This window comes from Rhamphochromis sp. 'chilingali' (assembly GCF_963969265.1).
Source record: "Rhamphochromis sp. 'chilingali' genome assembly, chromosome: 19".
NCBI lineage: Eukaryota > Metazoa > Chordata > Actinopteri > Cichliformes > Cichlidae > Rhamphochromis > Rhamphochromis sp. 'chilingali'.
The window spans coordinates 28,517,793-28,537,126 of record NC_137946.1 but is presented as its reverse complement, the minus strand read 5'-3'; the positions used below and the strand labels follow the sequence as shown (position 1 = coordinate 28,537,126).

The following is a 19,334-nucleotide window of genomic DNA, read 5'->3' as shown; positions in this document are numbered from 1 at the left end:
CGATTAATAACTTACTTAACTTAGCATTGCCGATTAATTAGTGCTCTGTTTCATCTGGCAGTGTACTTTGCACTTTGCTATCACATCCTTATGTAATTTTAATTTAATTTCATACTATTGTATTATTGAGAAGCACTTTGGTGTATCTATGGTCTTTAAATGTGCCATATAAATAAAGTTGTATTGTATTGTATAACTCAAACGACCCAAATGTCAGTTTCAGGTCTTCACAAATTTGAATCCAGCACCAGCACACATGTAAGTTTGGACTGTTAATAAAAAAATGGCACAGTTGCAGCTGTAGAGCAACATGTACCCAAAAAATACACCAAAAAGAAAGCTAACAATCCACTTAAGGGGCAGACTTTAAGTAGAGGTCTGTGTATCCAAAATACTTGTTCAACCTCTATTTAAAAAGCCCTGGAAACACTCTTGGCTATATTTGTTGGATCTTTAGGATACATTTCTGAGAGTGTTATACGTTACAATATAAAGCGCCTTGAGGTGATTGTTGTTGTCATTTGGTGCTGTATATTAAAAAAACAAATCATAACTACACAGAGAGTGTAATCTTTAATAACAATATTTGAGTTGATGTTAAAATAACAAATAACACACACACATTAAGAAATTGTCCTTCATTTACTAAAAAAAATAAAAACTTACACTTCACAAAAATACATGGCATGATAAGAAAAAATATTTAACTTTGGTTTTTGCTAATAACATCAATAATAATTTGCTTTTTAGGATTAAACACAGTAAAAATCACATGAAACTGTGAATCCCAGTGTAGCCAACAACAGCACAGCGCTAGATTTACCATTTTATATAATATTAATGTGGTAAAAACAACACAAACACTCATGTTATGCCAACACATTATTCATATCAGTCAAATTAACAGGTGGAGCACCATGGGCCTGGTATCAGTATGGAAAACATACTATGGAATATTTCCAGCTTTGTTTTTATAGTTTTTTTTAATATATATATAAAAACAAACAGAAGAAAAATAACTTATGTCATCATATGTTCTGCTCTATGTAGCATTATTAAGGTCTTATAGTGTTATAAAATCAGATACAGTCACACATACAAGAGGAAGTTTAAAGTGCAAACTATAAATAAAGGTTAAAGTGACGGCTTGGATTTCTTAAAAAACACAACAACAAAAAAACAACCTTCATCTAATCCTACTTCAGGAATAAAGAGCCTCTTGTTTCATGACCTTTAGTAGTGTTCTCGTCTTTATTTTTAGCTTAAAGGAAAATTCCAACATGTCTGAGTGAAGACATCTGTCTGAGATTCGATGCTCCCTCGCCCCGTTTCATCTTTCACCGTCTCAGTCACTGATCCATCTGCAACAAACCTTCATTCTACCCTTAAATGAGTGTGAGTGACGCTTTGGGAAAATACACAACTTTGCTTTCTTGTTGTGATTTAAATGAGAAGGTCAACTTCAGTATGAAGTTAAGGCGTGGAATGAGCCGGAAACAAGCCAGCGTACGCACAAAAAAATGAGATTAAAAAAATATGTAAGGTGTTTATTTTATTCCTCTGGGATAATCCATCCATAGGGATGATGCTTTTTTTGTAGCATTGCCTTGGTTCGCTACACTAAAACCCAGTGGACTTCTCTTCAGGCAAAAATTATAACAGAAATTAGCTCTGGTCATCGGAAGTACGTTTTGTTAGTGAAGGTGAGTGCCACATTTTAATTTTAATTTTTAAGAGCAAACGTAGTCTCCAAAAGTAAAAGGTTAACATTAATTCATGAACAAACTTAAGTTTCGCTACACTGAGCTGCCGTGTTCGGTGGGATAATGAGTAATTTCGCCGACAGCTTGCTAGCAACACTTAGAAGTTGCTAGCAAGTGGGGATATTTGCTTAGATTAGAATGGCTAAATCTTTTCTTTAAGTTCCCTTTTTAGAAATCTAACCTTAAAAAAAAAAACATTACAAAAAAATGCTGGAAGCGCAAAAATGCAGCCCCATTTCTGTGTTTTATTCATTTCTTTGGCACTCTTTGGCTTGATTTCCCCAACATGGATCATTTTTTACATTTTGATATGAATGAAGATGTTTTTCCAAAAATAAAAATCCCAGTTTTAAAAAGCACAGGTTTAAAAGTGTGGGTGTAGCCTGTGTTTATTTGTACTGAAGCACATTTCCTTTGGCGAGCTTGTTTTTTGATAGCCAAATTTAGGTTTCCTGTTTGTCAGAGCTAACATCCACAAGGCAAATGCCACAAACCAATGAGTGACTAAAAAAAAGGCAAAGTTTCACACTGAAATCAAAGTGTATTTTCCAAAAGGCCAAACACTTATAATAACTTTTATTGCTGCATTTCAGGCACGCTTGTTGATGCCACGCTTTTGTGGAAGTGTTTTTAGTGTTAATTCTTCATTTTACATTCAGTAAGATAATGTGCGGTCATGGCTCTACAACTGGGTTAGCCATAAAGTTGTGTTTAGACAGAAAGCAAAACAAGTTTCCACTGTGTGTCCTGCAAGCACACACAGCTGCTTAACGTCCAATGCACCAAGTGTATCTGCTCTGTGCAGTCTTTACTTGTTATCAAGTCACTGAAAAGGCTTTTTTATGAGTTGCCATCACTCTTGAAATGCTCAGTTTTGTAGTTTTCATTTGACTTTGCATTGTCACACTGCCTTGTTTGGTGTCTCAGCACACCATAAGGTCCTTAAAATCTCTTTTTTTCTTCAATTGGGAAGATACTGAGGAATGCTTGCTTGTTGATAGATGTCTCAGTGATCAATGGTAGCTTTTCGTAGTGGTACAAACAACTCAAAGCCTCACATTGTTCCTCCAGGAGACTTTGGTTTGCCCCACAGAAGTTACATTCACATTTTCAGCTGTGTCTGACTGAAACCTTCAGCTGTTTCTTAAATTCCTTCATGGCTTTCTGTGGCCAACCTTCATTCATTATGCCCTAAAACCTCTGTTATGTTTCCGCCTCCTTGAGTGGCAACATTTAACCAAGAGCACGAACACGATCATCCCAAGTAACAATATCACTATAACTGTAATAACATAGTTCTGGACGGGTGGTCCATGGCACATTGTCTGGGTCACCTTCTTGATGCTGACCGGCTCAGAGTAGTCCTCGTGAACGCAGGTCACCGTTTCAATGTCAGGAATGACCACGGCGGACTGCTGCACCATGATGATGAATCTGAGGTTGCTGCAGCAGCTCAGAGGATTGGAGCCCATGTAAAGAGTCTTTAGAGAGTGCTTCAAAGCAAGGATGGTGCTGTACTCCAGTGTCACCAGGTGGTTGTTCTGCAAATTTAGGGACTCAATGGAGGACTCTTTGCTCCACGTCGGTAGAGTGGTCAACTGGTTGGTGGACAGATCGACGTATTTGAGGCTCCTCAGTAAGGACAAGTCTGCTTTTAGAATGGAAATGTTGTTTTTCCTCATGGAAAGGTGAACCAGGGAGTGCTCTAGACCAGAAAGAGAGTCTTTGTGCATGTCCAAGCCTGGATTCAGGGACAAATCTAAGACCTTCAATGGGGTGTTGGCAAACATGTTCGCGGGCAGACTCCTCAGGTTGTTTTCAGAGAGGTACAAAGCCTCCAATTTTGGAACAGATAAAAAGGACACACAACTTTGAGGATCCTTGTGGTTTTGGTCTGTTGGCTCAGAGTCACAGACTTGCAGGTTGTTCTGCTGGAGATGCAGGTATTTGATGTTGGCGAGTCTCTGAAATATTTGATAGTCCAGGGTTGTGAGGTCGTTTCCTTGTAAGAAGAGTTCTTCCAGCGACTGCACAGTGTTTTCTCCAAATGTCAGACTCTGCAGTGGATTATAGCTCAGATTGATGACCTTAACTCTCTGTAGAAGGCCTACATCAGTAATAGAAAATGAGGTAATGCAGTTATTACTCACATTTAGGACCTCCAGTGATCCCATCATGGAAAAATACTCTTCAGGCATTTTTTTGAGTTGATTGTAACTCATGTCCAGGTATCTGAGGCAATTAAACGTTATGTTTCCCATGAATTTAATGTTTTGGATTTGATTTTTCGAAAGGTCCAGATATTTAAGGCAGTTGTTTTTCGGGAGACGGGGAAAGAAGAGCATTTTGTTTTGACTCAGGTCAAAAGTGACAAGTTCATATGGAGTGTCTGATTGCGCGCTTTGGAATGACTCCAGGCTGTTTTGGCTGAGATTAAACACTTTTAATTTGTCGAGATTGAAGTCGTCGATGCACCTTATTGAATTCTTGGACAAATCAAGTTCGGTCAAATGAGATAAAATGTCAAAAGCTCCATCTTCAATTTTTAAGATGATATTATTGTGGAGGCTGATTTTCCTCAAGGACAAGGATCCACTGAAGGTATCTTTTGCTACTTCAGTGATGCTATTGCTGTTCAGAGAAAGGTTCACCAGCCTGGGAGAGTCAGCCAAGAAATAGTCTGACATCCCCGTGTACAGGCCGTTGTTTGACAGATCCAGTGACTCCACAGCTTTAAGAGGTCCGATGTTTGTTTTGGAGTGGGCAAAAACATTCAAATGATTCTTGGACAGATCCAGGATTTTCAGATCATTCATGTCTTCAAAGAGCCTGGGCTGGATGAAGTGGATCTTATTGGAGTGGAGATTCAGATGCCGGAGGTTGGTGTGGTATGCTAAAGTTTCCTGGGTGAGATTCTGCACCTGGTTTCGTGAAAGGTCCAGCATTTGGACGACATCGGGAAGGTTGAGTGGCGCACTTCTAAGGCTCAGATCGCTGCAAAACACATCCATCTGGACCTACGAACAAAGACAAACACACGAGTCTGATTATCTCGGCATACAGCCAGGTTGACTGATCATGACACAACACAGACCCCATGTGGATGTGGAGGGTCGATTTATGAGTCGGTGTATCAAGGCCCAAGGCATGTTCTTGGCAGCAAGACAACCCAGTGTTGTATTTTTATTTTAATTGTTTAAACTATGATTATTTCTCTTTGAATTGATTAAAAAAAGCCAACCAAAAGAAAAAGAAATCAAAAAGTTCCTAAACCAAGAAGAAAACACACCTCACACCTTTACTTCTTCTTTCGTCCCTGTTAGACGTTTGAGGTATTAAGTGCAGTTTATAATTGAAACCATATGGCCACAAACCCCCATGTCCAAAAACAGCTCATAAAACTGTCTCCCTCTCTGCTTACTCTCTAAGGCAGAGTACATTTAGCTTCTTGGCGTATTTGTGGTATCGTGAAAGGGGCATTCCTTGTTGATTGCAAGCTGTCTGTAAACAAATAAGAACTGGATGGCAGAACATCTCGTATCTGCTCAGGAACAAATCAGTCACACTTGGAGAAAAGTTTTATCATTGAAAAAAGACGTATGTTTCCTACGTGACTTTGCGTCTCATTAGCAATACTGCTCGTGTGGCACGCAACTGCTTATGTCAGACTAAGTCAGACTTTAACTCCACATTATCTGAGTCACACGTGAGGCGGTTTACGGCACATTTAGTCAGAGTAACTGTAAAAACATGACTAATACTTGTGTAAATAATGGGAACAAAGTGGAGAAACTGCTAAAGTCGTGCTCAACTAGCTGAGGCTAGAACACCATAAAGTGCAACATCCCCAATTAGGTGATCTTTGTTTTACGGTCTGCTAGTGGTTTATTTAATGGCTCACAGTTCAGAGATGACAGTAAATGAGAGTGAGAGTGTTTAGTGCAACAATGTCACCAAACTGGACACAAAAGTCGCACAACCATTAAGCCAAAGAGGGGGGGGGGGGGGGGGGGGGTGCCCTTGACCTCAAGTTTCATTCCATTTCCCATCTCTCTATCCCCTCATTATCGGTCACCTCACCACTTTCAGTTCTCTTATAAATACTTGCTGTAACAAGGCCAAAATATGCTTTCAAGAAAGACTTTATTGCTGGAAGATACCTATCTGGTTTCACAAAGTCAGACTGAGAAAACTACACAATGTTTTTTAATCGCAAAAGCATCTATGGACATCCAAACACGGGGATTTTTCCCCCCCGCTCTTGTTTTTCCTTACGGTTGATTAACAGCTGATTTACGAACAAGACTGTATCTTACGCTTCCACACCACAGATCTCCACTGTTGTCCAGAAACTGTGACCACGTTCATAATTTCATTCCCAGTGTACAAAATACAGAGTTTGTTTATCAAAGCCGCTGGTGTGCCGCAGTTTTGTAGTGTGCTTTCTTGGCTGTACACAGCACTCGTCATTTTTCATGCCGAGGCTTTATTGTTGGTGATGGGTTTATTGTAACCCTAACCACAATGTTTTTCTAAACCAAGCAGTTTTCAGAGCCTAAACCCAACGAACCGACTGGAGGATGCAGTGTGGTTAAGCAGGTGACTCTCTGAGGGCCTTACTGCAGCAGACTTGGTTTAAATCTGCTCCAGACCATTTGCTATGCTTCACCCTCCCCCTCTCGCCATTTTCCAGCCTACTCTTCATGGTCCAGTCTAATACAGATCTGAAATGCCCCTCTTTAAAAAAGTAAACAGTCTGTATTGAGAAAAAAACCCTAGCAGGTTGTAAACTGTGGTTTCCTGGCTGGTAAACATGAGATTTATGCCATCGCTATCCCTCTAACCTACTTTGTTGATCTCTTAAACAGAGCGTTTTATATACTTCTCGGGACATTATTGCTGCAGTTACTGTGTAACAGTATCGATGGTTAAAAAACACCTTCATCATCGTGGAGACTCTAAACAGCATCATGTAACCGTCCAGAATGAGAACCTCCGTTTGTGATAGTCCTCCAGAATAAAAACTACATTTGTTCACAAACCTTTATTACAATGTTTTGATTTTGTAAGAGCTTATAATGAAGCGAATGATGAGTTCTTAAGACTGAACTCTGGATTTTAATCAAAAGCATCACCTTTTCTAAACCTAACCAAGTAGGTTTGGTACCAAAACCTTGAAAGTGGTCTCACACTCAAAAGCAGCTCTTCATTTTACAGTGGAAACACACCTATATGTAGTTTCAGCAATTCTTAGAGCAGAGGTGTCAAACATAAGGCCAGGGGGCCAGAATCAGCCTGGCAAAGACTCTAATCCAGCCACATTGGATGGCTTTTAAAAACATGAAGGAGGGCATAAATTGTGGACTTGGATCTTTATTGATAACTGCCATTCACATTAGACCAAAGTAATTAGGTCATATATTTTAAAAAATGATAGAAAAGTTATAGTTTCTTCACATATCTTTTTTTTTTCAATGGATTGTACACATATATATACTTTTTCTGTAGTTTTACATGTTTTTTATAGTTTATAAGTCATGCTGATGGATTTCAATTACTGCAGCAACATTTCTTTATCATGTGGTAAAAAATTAGGACATACTTTTGATTTGCGCTTCTTTTACTTATATCGAGAAATCTAAGGAATCAACTGTGTAATTAAACTTCTTTACACTGACAGAAGTGGGGGGCGTCGCTTGTCCAGCCCACTTAAGTTAAGCCCACATAAGTGTATGGCCCATGAGACATCCCCACTTTAGAGGGAACAAATGATTAATACCATGGAGGACTAGTTTATTCTAATTCCAAAAGTATACCAACCAGTGAAGCAAATAGGTATTACTCCACAGCCCAAAATAGTCTTTAACAAATGCAATATTTGCTGCTGTCTCAGTAACATTTTGTAAGAGCGACACTAACCAGCTACTTCAGGGAACTACAGAGCCTTTTTGTAATGTCTTAGACTCAAGTGTACAAAGTGTGATTTGTGGCATATCCTTATATGTCATCAGTAGTGTCTTTGTGCTGCTTTAGGATTTTTTTTTTACTTCATTCAGAAAGTGTGATGCTCTGAAAACCATTCCGATTTCAGCAGAGAAGTTCGGTGATATCTGGGTATTTATAGAACCACTGATGACCACATCAAATGTAGGTGACGCACCTTTCGCTTTCACTATCTGGCTATTTTTAGCTAACACATCTGAGCCTGACACTAATGACTCTGACCAATTGCTACGTGATCCAACCTTTAACCCATAAAGGCTTTATTTATGTATTTCCGGCTCTTTCCTAAGAAAAGCGAGTACTGTAGCTTACTGGAAGTGATGCATTTTTCTTTTTCATTTCATTTCATTTGATTACAGCAATATTTCTGCAAGATCAATCACCAGAAATACCATGAAAATGAAATCACAGCACTGTACACAATGGCAAAGCTGGGTGACACATGTCCTCTATGCTTTAAAAAAAAACCCAACCCTCTATCAGCATGACTTCCACTGAAGACAAATAACATTTTAATGCCCAGTTATTAAAGCTGGCAACTCGTGAACAAACTCTCTTCAGGTCTAAACTTGCAAATAATTATAAAATAAACTGCCTGTAGTTGATGTGAATGAACAGAGAAAGCGCACATACCATGTAAAATGTAAGTGAACAAAAAACAGAGAAAAGATGCCGTTAAAAAAAAACAGAGAAAAGACCAGACGTGCGCGTCTCTGTTTACTTACAACTCGGCATGGAGGGGGTTGCTGGGGAGGGTACGCGGATGCCGCCACGCAGCTGACCAACAGCAGGAAGAACAGCTGGAGGACGTCCATGGTGCTGCAGGCACAGACAGTCCAGATCACACAAGTGAGCAACACATGAATGTGGGAAGGATGCTGTATATGTAACTAAAAAGGGAAGGAGTAACAGTGTGTGACCTATGAAGGCGTTTTGTTGCTTTTTTTTATGCAATGAAAACAGGGGCTTTTTGTTGCAATTAATCTGAATGCCGTTTTTTTTTCTTTCTAGCATAAAGAATGACTAAGCCAAAAAAAGGGTTTCCATTAACTCTTTGTACTGTTATTGTTTTTAAAAAATTAGCGACTGTTTGAGGCGAGTGAGTCACGCTTATAGCGCTTCACTGTTTCCTGATAGGTTACTTAGAAACAAAACAATACATTATGTCACCTTATAGGGCAGACACGCTGTGCCCCGGATGGGTTGATAAGCTGATATGCATATGGAAACTTACGGGGGAAACAAAAGGTTTGCAGTTTGAGGCTAAGAATGGTTTAAAGTCACGAGTGACAAACACGGAGGCAGTTTGCTCTAATTTAATTCATCACAGTGCTCTCATGTGATGCTTGGAGCACGCAATCATCCTTCATTTAGCGTTAGAGAAACCTTTAAAAAGTTGAATGAATCAGCCTTTTGCTCCGATTTTAAGGCGGATCGCAGAGCTGCAGGGCTTTGATGAAAGTCGAATAGACTTTAAGGTTTATCTCATAGAAAAAAGGAAATGTTTACAGTCTGGTTAAACACCACAGCCGTTAATCTGCAGCCAAAAAAGATCCACACTTTCGGACTTTTAAATGTTCCCATTCAACCTTTTTTTTATTCTTCCTCCCATTTTAATTCCCATTCTACTTCCAGCCCCACCACGGGGAAATTTCACTGCATTTGTTTAAACTATCCCACTAATACCATGAAAGAGATACAGAGCATTGTTTGGCAGGGGGACATCTTCAGATTTCAGATCCACCAAAGAAATGTTTCCCCTCAAAATTCCTCACATGGTTTCACTTATATAAACATCTGAGGCACTAAAGAGGCCATCAGACATTATGTAATGTAGGATGTATTAACTAAGGTGAGGAAAAAGTCCACCTTATTATAGAGCTTGTGACCCCTAGTTTCAGAAACGCCAGAGCGCCTATAAAAGAGGAAGTTTTGTACATTTTGCAGATAGTAGTAGTAGTAACAGTGCTGCAGTGGTGGAGTTTACTGCATAAATGTGAACCAGGAGGCTTTTATTTTGGCAGAATCACAACTTTTTAAAAGATTCTATTACACAAAATAATATTTTAGCACGTAGAGTTCAAGTCCACGTGTTGGTACACGGCAACTTCATCTCAGTGAAGAGAGAAAATCAGCCTTTTCCAGCCTTTAAAGTCCTCATAACGCTGATTTAAAAGTATTTGAAAGAGCTGTTTAGAAGTGTTACCCATGCAAGCAATACAGCTGAGTTAGTAGCTGGTAAAACTTGTGCACTTTTTCTTCTGTTTTAGAGTTTACACGCAGGACTTTTACTACAAAATGAGTATTTGTACTCCGTCCACCTCTACAACTGTAAGCAAGTACACAAATGTCACCGAGACCCCGAGAACCTTCCAAAAACCTCTGCAGCAACAGCCCAACAATATGAACTTTTACCTCGCTTTCAGCTGATGATTAATCTTCACAAGCCTCCTGACCATATCGATTTCACACCCTCACACACCCACACAGGTCGATCGCTCCTTTCAGCTCGACGCTCCTCTCCCCACGGCTGCCGGCTGCTGTCCGGCCATCCTCACATCCTGTGAGAATATCCTGCATGGCTTGGCCTCTTTCCCCCCTCCCACTGTTCTCGGGGAAATGCCATATATGGGGGGGTTGGGTTGGGAATTCTAGTTTTGAGCTGTAACTTCAAGGAGACTCAACCCTAACCTCTCTCCCCAACCTCACAAAAAAAAAAAAAATGCCATCTATTAATCCTAAAATTGGATGTCTCGAGGAATAGTTTGAACGTTCTCACAGGCACCAGACTCCATTTGGAATCTGAGGCATTTAAGCCTCAGCTCTGCCGAATACTTTTCCGTTCTTTGAAATCTCTGGAAAGCAGCCTTTTATGGATGTTTTCTTTATTTTTTTAAACAAGTTGAGCTGTTTTTGATGCTTCTACGTCAGCAGCTCTTATTGATACCGTTCGCAGAGACGTGTGGGTGCGCTGAGAAATCACACATCCTTTTTATGACTGTGGGAGTAAGTCAGACTTGTCATGTGGCTTTTCTCTGGTCTGCCCTACTGTAAACAAACATCGCTCTAATTATAATGAATAAGACCAGTTTATACATACAGACAATCAGTTTTAAATGACTGTACGAATGTCTGCGTGTCTAGACAGGCTGGAAAAAAGCATGAGTAAAACTCTCGCCTCCATAAAGGGCTCTCGAGCTCTGACTGCATCGGTGGAGATTTTCAGCGATAGATTGCGCTGCATGTGAAGCAGAAATGCTATTTTTAACAAATAAAATCAGACTGTTTCTAAACTACAGTCTGATTTAGGACGCGAATATTGGAAAAAATGCAATTTATAAAGGGATTTGTAAGCGTTCTATCTCCGAGTTTATATAAGCAGGTGTTTCTTAATCCGTTGGCTTTTGTGTAAGTTAAGTGTTTAAACTCCACATTTAGTCAAACAAATCTGAATCTGTTATAAAGTATTAAGGATGCTAATGCTGTTTATCTGTTTCACAACCACAAACATAAATATAATCATATTAGAAACTGAAAGCAGCTAAAGGATAATTCTATTATTAAAGGGGAGGTAAAGAGGACATCCTTCATATGCTGTAATTAATTCTAACCAGGTGGTGGCATAACTCTCTAAATCTTCACCCACCTTCTGAAGTTTTCTCCAGTGAATTATCAGAAAACAGATCGCGTATGCAGAGTAGCTGGTTTCTGTTTCTGCATCATTACAGACTTAGAACAAAAATAACGCAGAATAAAAACTAGATTTTAGTGTCAGATTGTGGCACTTTGGAGGTGTGTGAAATTGACCTGATTGCGGAGCGTTTCTCGTGTCGTTAAGCTGGAAAGAAATTTACCCAGAGGGCCTGAAATTTTGAAAATCTTTTACAGGATGAAGGTTACATTTTGAAAGGCTTTGTTAAATTTACTGACGTTATCGTGCACAAATAGAAATCTGTTGAATCTGACCAACTGAACCAAAGAAACAAGACTATCGACCTGCAGAGCGAGGGGAACTCTCTCCTCGGCTCTCTGAGCTTTTTGGGGGGATCGCTTGTCTTTAGTCTCGACCTTTCCTCTTACACGTGGGATCTCACGCCCTGTGCCCTGAGAGTTACTTAAAACTGTGTTGATGTGTAAAACCCAGATTGTGACCCACACCTCGAACCATCAACAAGCCTTAGGTGACTTACTTAGTTTTTCCGAGTTCCTGATGATTTGCCTGCTGAGTCTGATTCTTCAGTATCAGCTTTACTTTGTGGTGTCTGAGCTCAGTTTTGGTTCTTTCCCGCTAAAGACGCAGCACAAGATGAGCTCGCCATCAAAAAGAGTCGAATAAAGATGTCACCATTAAATTCTCTGGTTTTGCTTTTGCTTTCCCCCCCCTTATGTAAATATTTAGGTGCAGTTTTTAACCTGAATTAACATGGCGGAATTTTCTTTAGTTTTTTGAATTGTAAATGACTTCTTGTGGTACACCTGCAGCTGAGAGCCTTCACTTTCTGTTCTGAGAGAGAAGCCACTGTCCACTCATTATGTGGTCCGACACTTTCACGCTTTTCTTATCACTACAATCACATCTATCATGAATACGTTGCTTGCATGTGTTCAGGATGTGTTTCGTAACCTTTTCTCTTCCCTGACCTTGTCGAGAAGCACGCTCTCTGGATTCAGCACCTCCTGATCTGGCTTTCCTCTCCTGCTTCATCAGACGCACATTTCAGCTGTGTGGACTGGTGCGTGTGCAGCTTTTAAGCCTGTAAAGCATTCCCAAAAGTTTGGACAGCTAACACACGCACCGCAGCGTTCCCAAACATCCAGCCTGGAGCAATCTTCATCCAAAAAAAAGAACAAATCCCACCTCACACAGAGAGCTGTGACCCGGACTTCATGGAGCCGGTCTAGGATTAGATCAACAGACAACCTAAATCCACTAAAGACCCGTGGATGCCTCCAAACGAGGCTTGCACCTGAAATAACCTTTCAAACTGAACACCTGCTGCAGGTTTAATGGCTCACACCAAATATTAGCACCACACACACGCGCTGGGTTACGGCACAAGCCAGTCAGCAGATTATTCTTCTTAAGGGTGTTTTTGGTTCACATCACGATCTTTCCCTCTCTTTAACCAAGTAGTTTTTATATGGAAACCTAACCAGTGAGAGGAAGTGAGAGCAAAGTGTGAGGGAAAAAATAAAGTGCCAAACAAAGCCGGTACTAACAGGAGGAAAACCAGGATCCCCTGGCTCTTAATCTGGGACAACGTGGTCCTTCCCATTTTCCAACAACCTCCTGTAGACTTCAAGCATCTCTTAAAAGCACCAACACCAAAGGATACCTTACAGGTAATGGCGAGCTGCAGGATGCACCTGACAGAACAGCATCATATAACACTCACTAAACCCGGCACGTTATAAACTTAAAAAACAAGCGCTCTGTTTAGATCTCCAGCAGCTCACGTGGGCTCATTATGTGAGTTATGTGGCTGAAAGCTCCAGAAATACTCAGCAGGTGCAAGCGGACCATTAGTTTGGATCGTTTGTGTAAATATTGGAATTTGTTCTTAAGTTAGATCTGCGGTTTAGAGGTTTACTGTATATAAATATATATTTCCGTGTAAAATGTAGAGTGGGTGAAAGCGTAAAAGTGGCTTTTTGGAGTAAATCTACAGTGTGAAAATACACAAACACTCCTTGTTTAATTAGATTTTTAGCATATCGCCTCTCTGGCAGGTGGACTCTGATTTATTCATAACTACTAACACTTATTTAGAAATATTTACAAAACCACAGGGTGAAATGGTGCATCAGGTTAATGTTCTGCATGTATATTATACATACATTTGCCCTACAGAAATGATATGGGCAAAAACAAAATCACTTAAAGTGGACTCATTGCACTCATATTCAGACCCAGCCTTTCCACTAAGGGGCTCCAACACAGTAGCTTTGCATGATTCACAGTGCAGCTGACCCCTCAGCTAGCTTTCTTCTGATTGGCTGCCCCTCACAAACAGGTTTAGGACATCACCCTGAACCAAAAGTAGAAAGAAGGATCTGAAGCCTGTTTAATAAAAGCATCTCCTACTGTACCGGCACCTGTGGTGACAGCAGCCGCTTTAAAGCGTCGAACAAGAAAAACTCGTCGTATTTGGCGAAAACTGTGATCTCCATCTCTGAATTTGTTGGACGCAAATATGAAAAGCTGTGTTGAAAAGCTGCCGAGCGCCTGCTGTTTTCGATGCTTCACGCGGATAACAGCTGGTCTATACTAATGCACAAGTTTTATCGTCTTAACCGTGAGTTTTTAAAAACAGCGTAAAGCTGCACGAACACAGGCGCGCTGTGTTCGTGCAGCTTTACGCTGTTTTTAGCAAACAGGTGTCACGTAAGAAGGAGCCTTACCTGGTCTGCTGTCTGCTGTTCATGTGCAGGTTAAGTTTCAGATTAACTATCCTTTCACTCTTTGCCATGTTTTATCAGGTGTCATGTTTACACACAAATACACAATGTGAGTGTGTGTCACAGATCTCCCTGGGGGATTGTCCCCTTATTTAAATTCACCGGGATTCCCGGACTTTTTGTTTCCATTTCAGAAAAAAAAAAAGGTCGCCATTACTCGCGGGTGTGTGGGGTGGTTTTTTCCCCCCTTTATTTCTCAGATATTTGTTTCCTGGAAAAACAGTGAGATCAGAGGGATGTTATTCCTTCAGGTGAAGGGTGCTTAAGAAAAGCTAAGATTATGGACGGCTCAGGTAAGGTGTACCTGAAGGTAATGGAAGGACCACTCTGCCTCCTGCTGGTCATGGAAAGAAAGCACACCTATGTGAAAATTTGACTCTATGTGCACAAAACGACCTCACAGCCAAAGCTGTAATAAACAAAACACGGTGTAAACTAGACTTAAACAGTGAAATTTTAACGCATTTGTCTCTAGAAATATAATAAAGTACTACGTAATAGCCATATATTCACATCAACATTTACTTTTGAATTTGTGACTTGAAGTAGAAGATCAGACTTTTCCACCTCTGTTTATTTGCTCAGAGAAAACAAAAAGTTTAAATTTAAATTATCTTGGTAATTATAAAAATGTGACCCCTTTTCTTTTTGGTACACAAAACTAAAGATTGGCAACTTAAAGGCAGAAAATAGTCTGATGTATCTCACACACACCAGAAGTAGAAATTCGTTTTTCTAATTTCTATTTTTTTCTTTTATGTCCCATCAACTGCTTCTACATCTGTCAGATTTACACTGAGACACTCGCTGTTCTTTGTTCAGCAGCACCCTCATGTTTCCTGCTTTTTCATGGAATAAGTTCTGGTTCTGGAACCAGACCACCTCCTGGGAAGTGGACCATCAGGTCCATCACCAGCAACAGAGCAGACCTGGAGGCTCCGTCCATTGTAAAAGCATTAAACTTTGTATAGTACTGTGCAAAAGTCTTGAGATACCCCTCCTTTATGTTTTAGTAATGTTAGGAATGTGCAGTAATTTAGTGACACATAGACAAACAGTATACAAGACAAAAACAGAGTTTGTACAGCTCTGAAGTTGTATGAGCCTTTATTCTTCAGCACAGCCTGAACTCTTTGAGCCAAGCTTTATTGTAATGTCTTTAAGTAGTCTTCAGGAATAGTCTCCAGGCTTCCTGAAGGGCATTCAAAGCTGTTCTTTGGGTTTTGGTTGCCTGATCTCTATGAAACGCTGCCAACAGTACAGTCGCAGAGCGCCCTCTGGTGGACAAACTGCAAAATCAACACTCATAATGTGGTTAAAGACGCTTCTCACCTCTCTTCTTCAGTTTTTAAATTCTCATTTAATCTAATGTATCAGTATATAGCCAATATATGCCGGCTTCTACTGTAGGCACTCACTCTTCTGACCTCCTCTGTAATCTTTTGCAATTTCAACCAAAAAACACATTTACATTCATGACCCCATCAAGCCTGTTATTGATTTTCAGTCCAGTTCTTGTGTAATGGGCCCAACATGGGCCATACCTCAGCCTGTCTTGACAGCCACTGAGAGAATTACTGATGAGGCGTCAGTGAACAGTAGATGGATCAACTTCTTCAAATTTTTAAGGTTGCATTACTTGGGACATTACTTTATCCTAAGATATGCCAAGTTTTTATTCAATAGCTTATTGAGAATCATCTTGTTGGTGCCAAAATACAATGTTATGGCTCTCTTACTCTTATCTTTGGCATATTTTATACATTCTGCTAAAGAAATGGGATCAAATCAGGCTGATAAGCTACGTGTCGACAACACAGGTTCATCCTTTGGGTTCGGCGCCTTCTTTTATGTTTGACTGACTCGGATTAGTTTTAAGTGGCTTAAAAACAAAAAACATTCCTGTGAAAATGGTCAGGTGCAAGGACTGGACTGAAAATGAGTGAAAAAGAAGCCAATGTCCAAAGAAATTCACAAAGGTATGTGAACTATTGCTCAAGACCACTTTAAAAATATTAAAGTCTGGCTTCATGGAAGCAAAACATGAAGAAATGAGACAAGACTTTTGCACAATATTTACACACAGTAGTTTAAAACTAACCAACATACATAATATTCATGGGGAAAAAAGTAATGGAAGAGAAATCTGACAGTTTTGTGAGTATAATATAATAATAATAATAAACAGAAACACATGGATAGTTGGCCAGGAATAAGTTTTATATAAAATTTGAACAGTGGATACAGAGGCGATATTATGTGTATAAAAAAATACATACAATAAAAGGAAAATAAATGAATCTTATTTCTATTTTGAGCAGATGTTCAAGTTAGCTGATGAAATGTAAAAGGCACTAAATGTACAACATTCCAGTTTTAAAGACGGTAAACAAACAGAGGCCAAAGTCATTCAGAGACGAATGAAAATAACAATAATAATAATAATAATAATAATAATCACAGGGCATTTTGTTGTCTTTGTTATGCCAGACATAGTGCAGATTTTACAACATAACATACCAAACGATTCTCAAATAACACACAACTATTTACCATCGATAAACACCGAGCACGCACTTTAAGACCCGCGTCCAATCAGAACACCAAACGCCGCCACCGCGCGAGCTCCGTCACATCGGAAATCTTTCATAATTTATAGTTTACATCACGATTTCTACAACGGCACTAAACACTGCAACGAGTCACAATTAGGAGCAAAGCGACCAGCAGCTGACGGTTTGTACACGGATGTTTCGTTTTGGTTTGGAATGCATTCTGCAAACAAGAGTGTTTTTAAAAAACAACCCAAAAACGAAAAAAGGAAACAGAGAGGAAAAGATGGAAGACATCGCGGTGCTTGCTGGCTGTGATGTCACAACCACAGTTGGGTCAAAGCGGCCAAAGCCTGGTTTTCTTCAGCCTGAAGTTGGTAATGACCCATTAAGTTTTACTGCTGTGTCAGAGGATTTCACAAATTTGGGATAAATATACAAAACATGTGAGTAATTTCCCTTTTATGTGTCAGCGCAGACACGGAAACATCTGAAGAGGTCTAACAAACACTTCCTTCCTTGTGGAAACCCTCTTTCACCACAGTTGTCAAATCTGTCCTGAAAACACAGGCTTGGTTGTCGGCCTGAGTTAGGCTGTTTTTACCCGGGGGTTTCCCCGGTAACTAACCAGACTACTTCACTAGTTTTCAAAAGTCAAAGAAAACATTCACAATTAGGCACAAATCTAACAGATGAAGTTAAATCCAGTCCACACAATTGTATGTACATTTTCAACAGCCTTTTAAAATTATTTATCACATTCCAAAGGGCAGACAAGCCGACAACCAGTCAGTAACCCCTGGTAATCACTGGTCAATAGGGAAAAATAGGTAATCTCCAACTGGCTGTTCATTGGCTGTGGGTGGTGGCAGAAAGCCACATGGCGCTGCACCAAAAACCTCACAGGTTGCTGTGGTCAACGGTAGCCTGCACAGAAAACACCAAACTCTCTACACATGCTCGACAAGTACGCGCCAAGTGGTGCAGAAGCTGACGAGCGCAACGGAAACTGAAAACGGAGAAAGCTCACCTTCAAAGTAAAAGTTGTGCCTTACTTTTCAAAAGTAAAGCACAACTTTTACTTTGGAGACAAACACTAGTTGCACTAATACTTAGTGAGCGTTACAGGCAAGTTGGTGTCTTCCATGCAATCTAATAGCACCCAAAGCAATTAGCTGTGGTGCAGCACCTGGCAACCACTCTCCAACCAGTTGGGGAATATAAATTTTTACAAGTCAGGTTCTATGTGACTGAGTGTGATTAATCATCGTCAGTACCGGCAGCCTTCCTTGCAGGTCCACGTTTCTGCAGAGCCTCTTATTTTCTACATCAAAGCACCGCCTTTACCCTGATTAAACGACAGTTACACTGACAGGAAACATTTCTTCTCCATTTCCAATAAATGAACTTTATTTACTGGCCCCAGCAGGTCAATAAAGTTGGGTTTCTCTTACACGTTTTAGTCTCAGGCGTTTGATGAGCTTTACAGCCTTGCTGATAAATTTCTGTCTTTGCAAAAAGACAGAGGAGATACAGACCCTTCATCAGTATAAAATGAAAAGTATCGTACTTGAGTAACTCCTCTGGATCTCAACATCTAAAGGAGGCTTGAAGGATTTAGGCTTTAAGAGCAAATGTGAAGCCTACCCAAACTATTCTGCAGGATACCTCTGCACCAAACAAACATGGACTTAAAGGCTTTTTTAATCAAGCCACATTTATTAGTGTTTTCTGCTCAGACTGTTGGCTGAAGAAACTTAAGCCGGAGCCCTTTAAACCGGCTGGTGTTGCGACACTTCTTGCAGGCGCTCTATGCACATGTCAGAGTGTCTGGTGACAAATAATTAAGACTTAAGTAAGAAAAACAAAGCATGCCACCAACTTTCTCGAGCAAACCGCTTCCATTCTCAGGAAAGACATCCACAGCCATACCACACTGGAATGAGTTACAGTATAACAGCACTATATCTTACACGAGGAGCAAGAAATATATACAAACACTGGTCAGCATGGAGTTTTACTGCATTTGGAATCACAAGACGAAGCTGAAGGAATCAAGATGGCAACACAAATATTCGCGTTAACAAAAACCAAAGAAATTACAACATAAATTTGGCTTTTTGGAAGAAATCAAAAGTTTTGGAATGTATTTAAAGCATCTGAAATCGGAAAGTGTTGGCATTAGATATTTGGCCCATTAGTTTGACAAAGAGCTTTATATTATGCATAAATAAGAAAAAGAGGACGGATAGTCTCATAATAATGTGTGTTATGTTAGTAAATTGCATGCAAATGTGTGTATTGTTGCACAAAATAACATCGCCCAGTTTTCATAGGAAGGAGATCTTTCACCTCAATTGAACCTAACATGCATATTTCAACATAAAGAAATAAACTGCCCAATAAAAAAAAAAAGTGACAGCAACTGAAACTTAAACGTACGGAATTTTCCACTGAGGTGAAAATCTAAATGCGGCGTCTTTACCGGTACCACAACGACATGCCGGGAGTTTACAGAGAAGTGAAGCATTCACAGTAACACCAACGTCAGACGGCT

The 19,334-nt window shown here is 40.0% G+C and overlaps 1 protein-coding gene across 1 annotated transcript; it reads right to left on the bottom strand.

Moving 5' to 3' along the window:
- Positions 1–622: 622 nt before the first annotated feature.
- On the bottom strand, positions 623–10,313 carry lrrc32 (leucine rich repeat containing 32). The gene is made up of 3 exons (XM_080866141.1): positions 10,182–10,313; positions 8,492–8,585; positions 623–4,780 (listed from the first exon to the last, which is right to left on the bottom strand). Exons 1-3 carry the CDS (start codon positions 10,223–10,225, stop codon positions 2,948–2,950), a joined length of 1,971 nt encoding a protein of 656 aa, XP_080722267.1. The 5' UTR covers positions 10,226–10,313; the 3' UTR covers positions 623–2,947.
- Between the last annotated feature and the right edge of the window lie 9,021 nt (positions 10,314–19,334).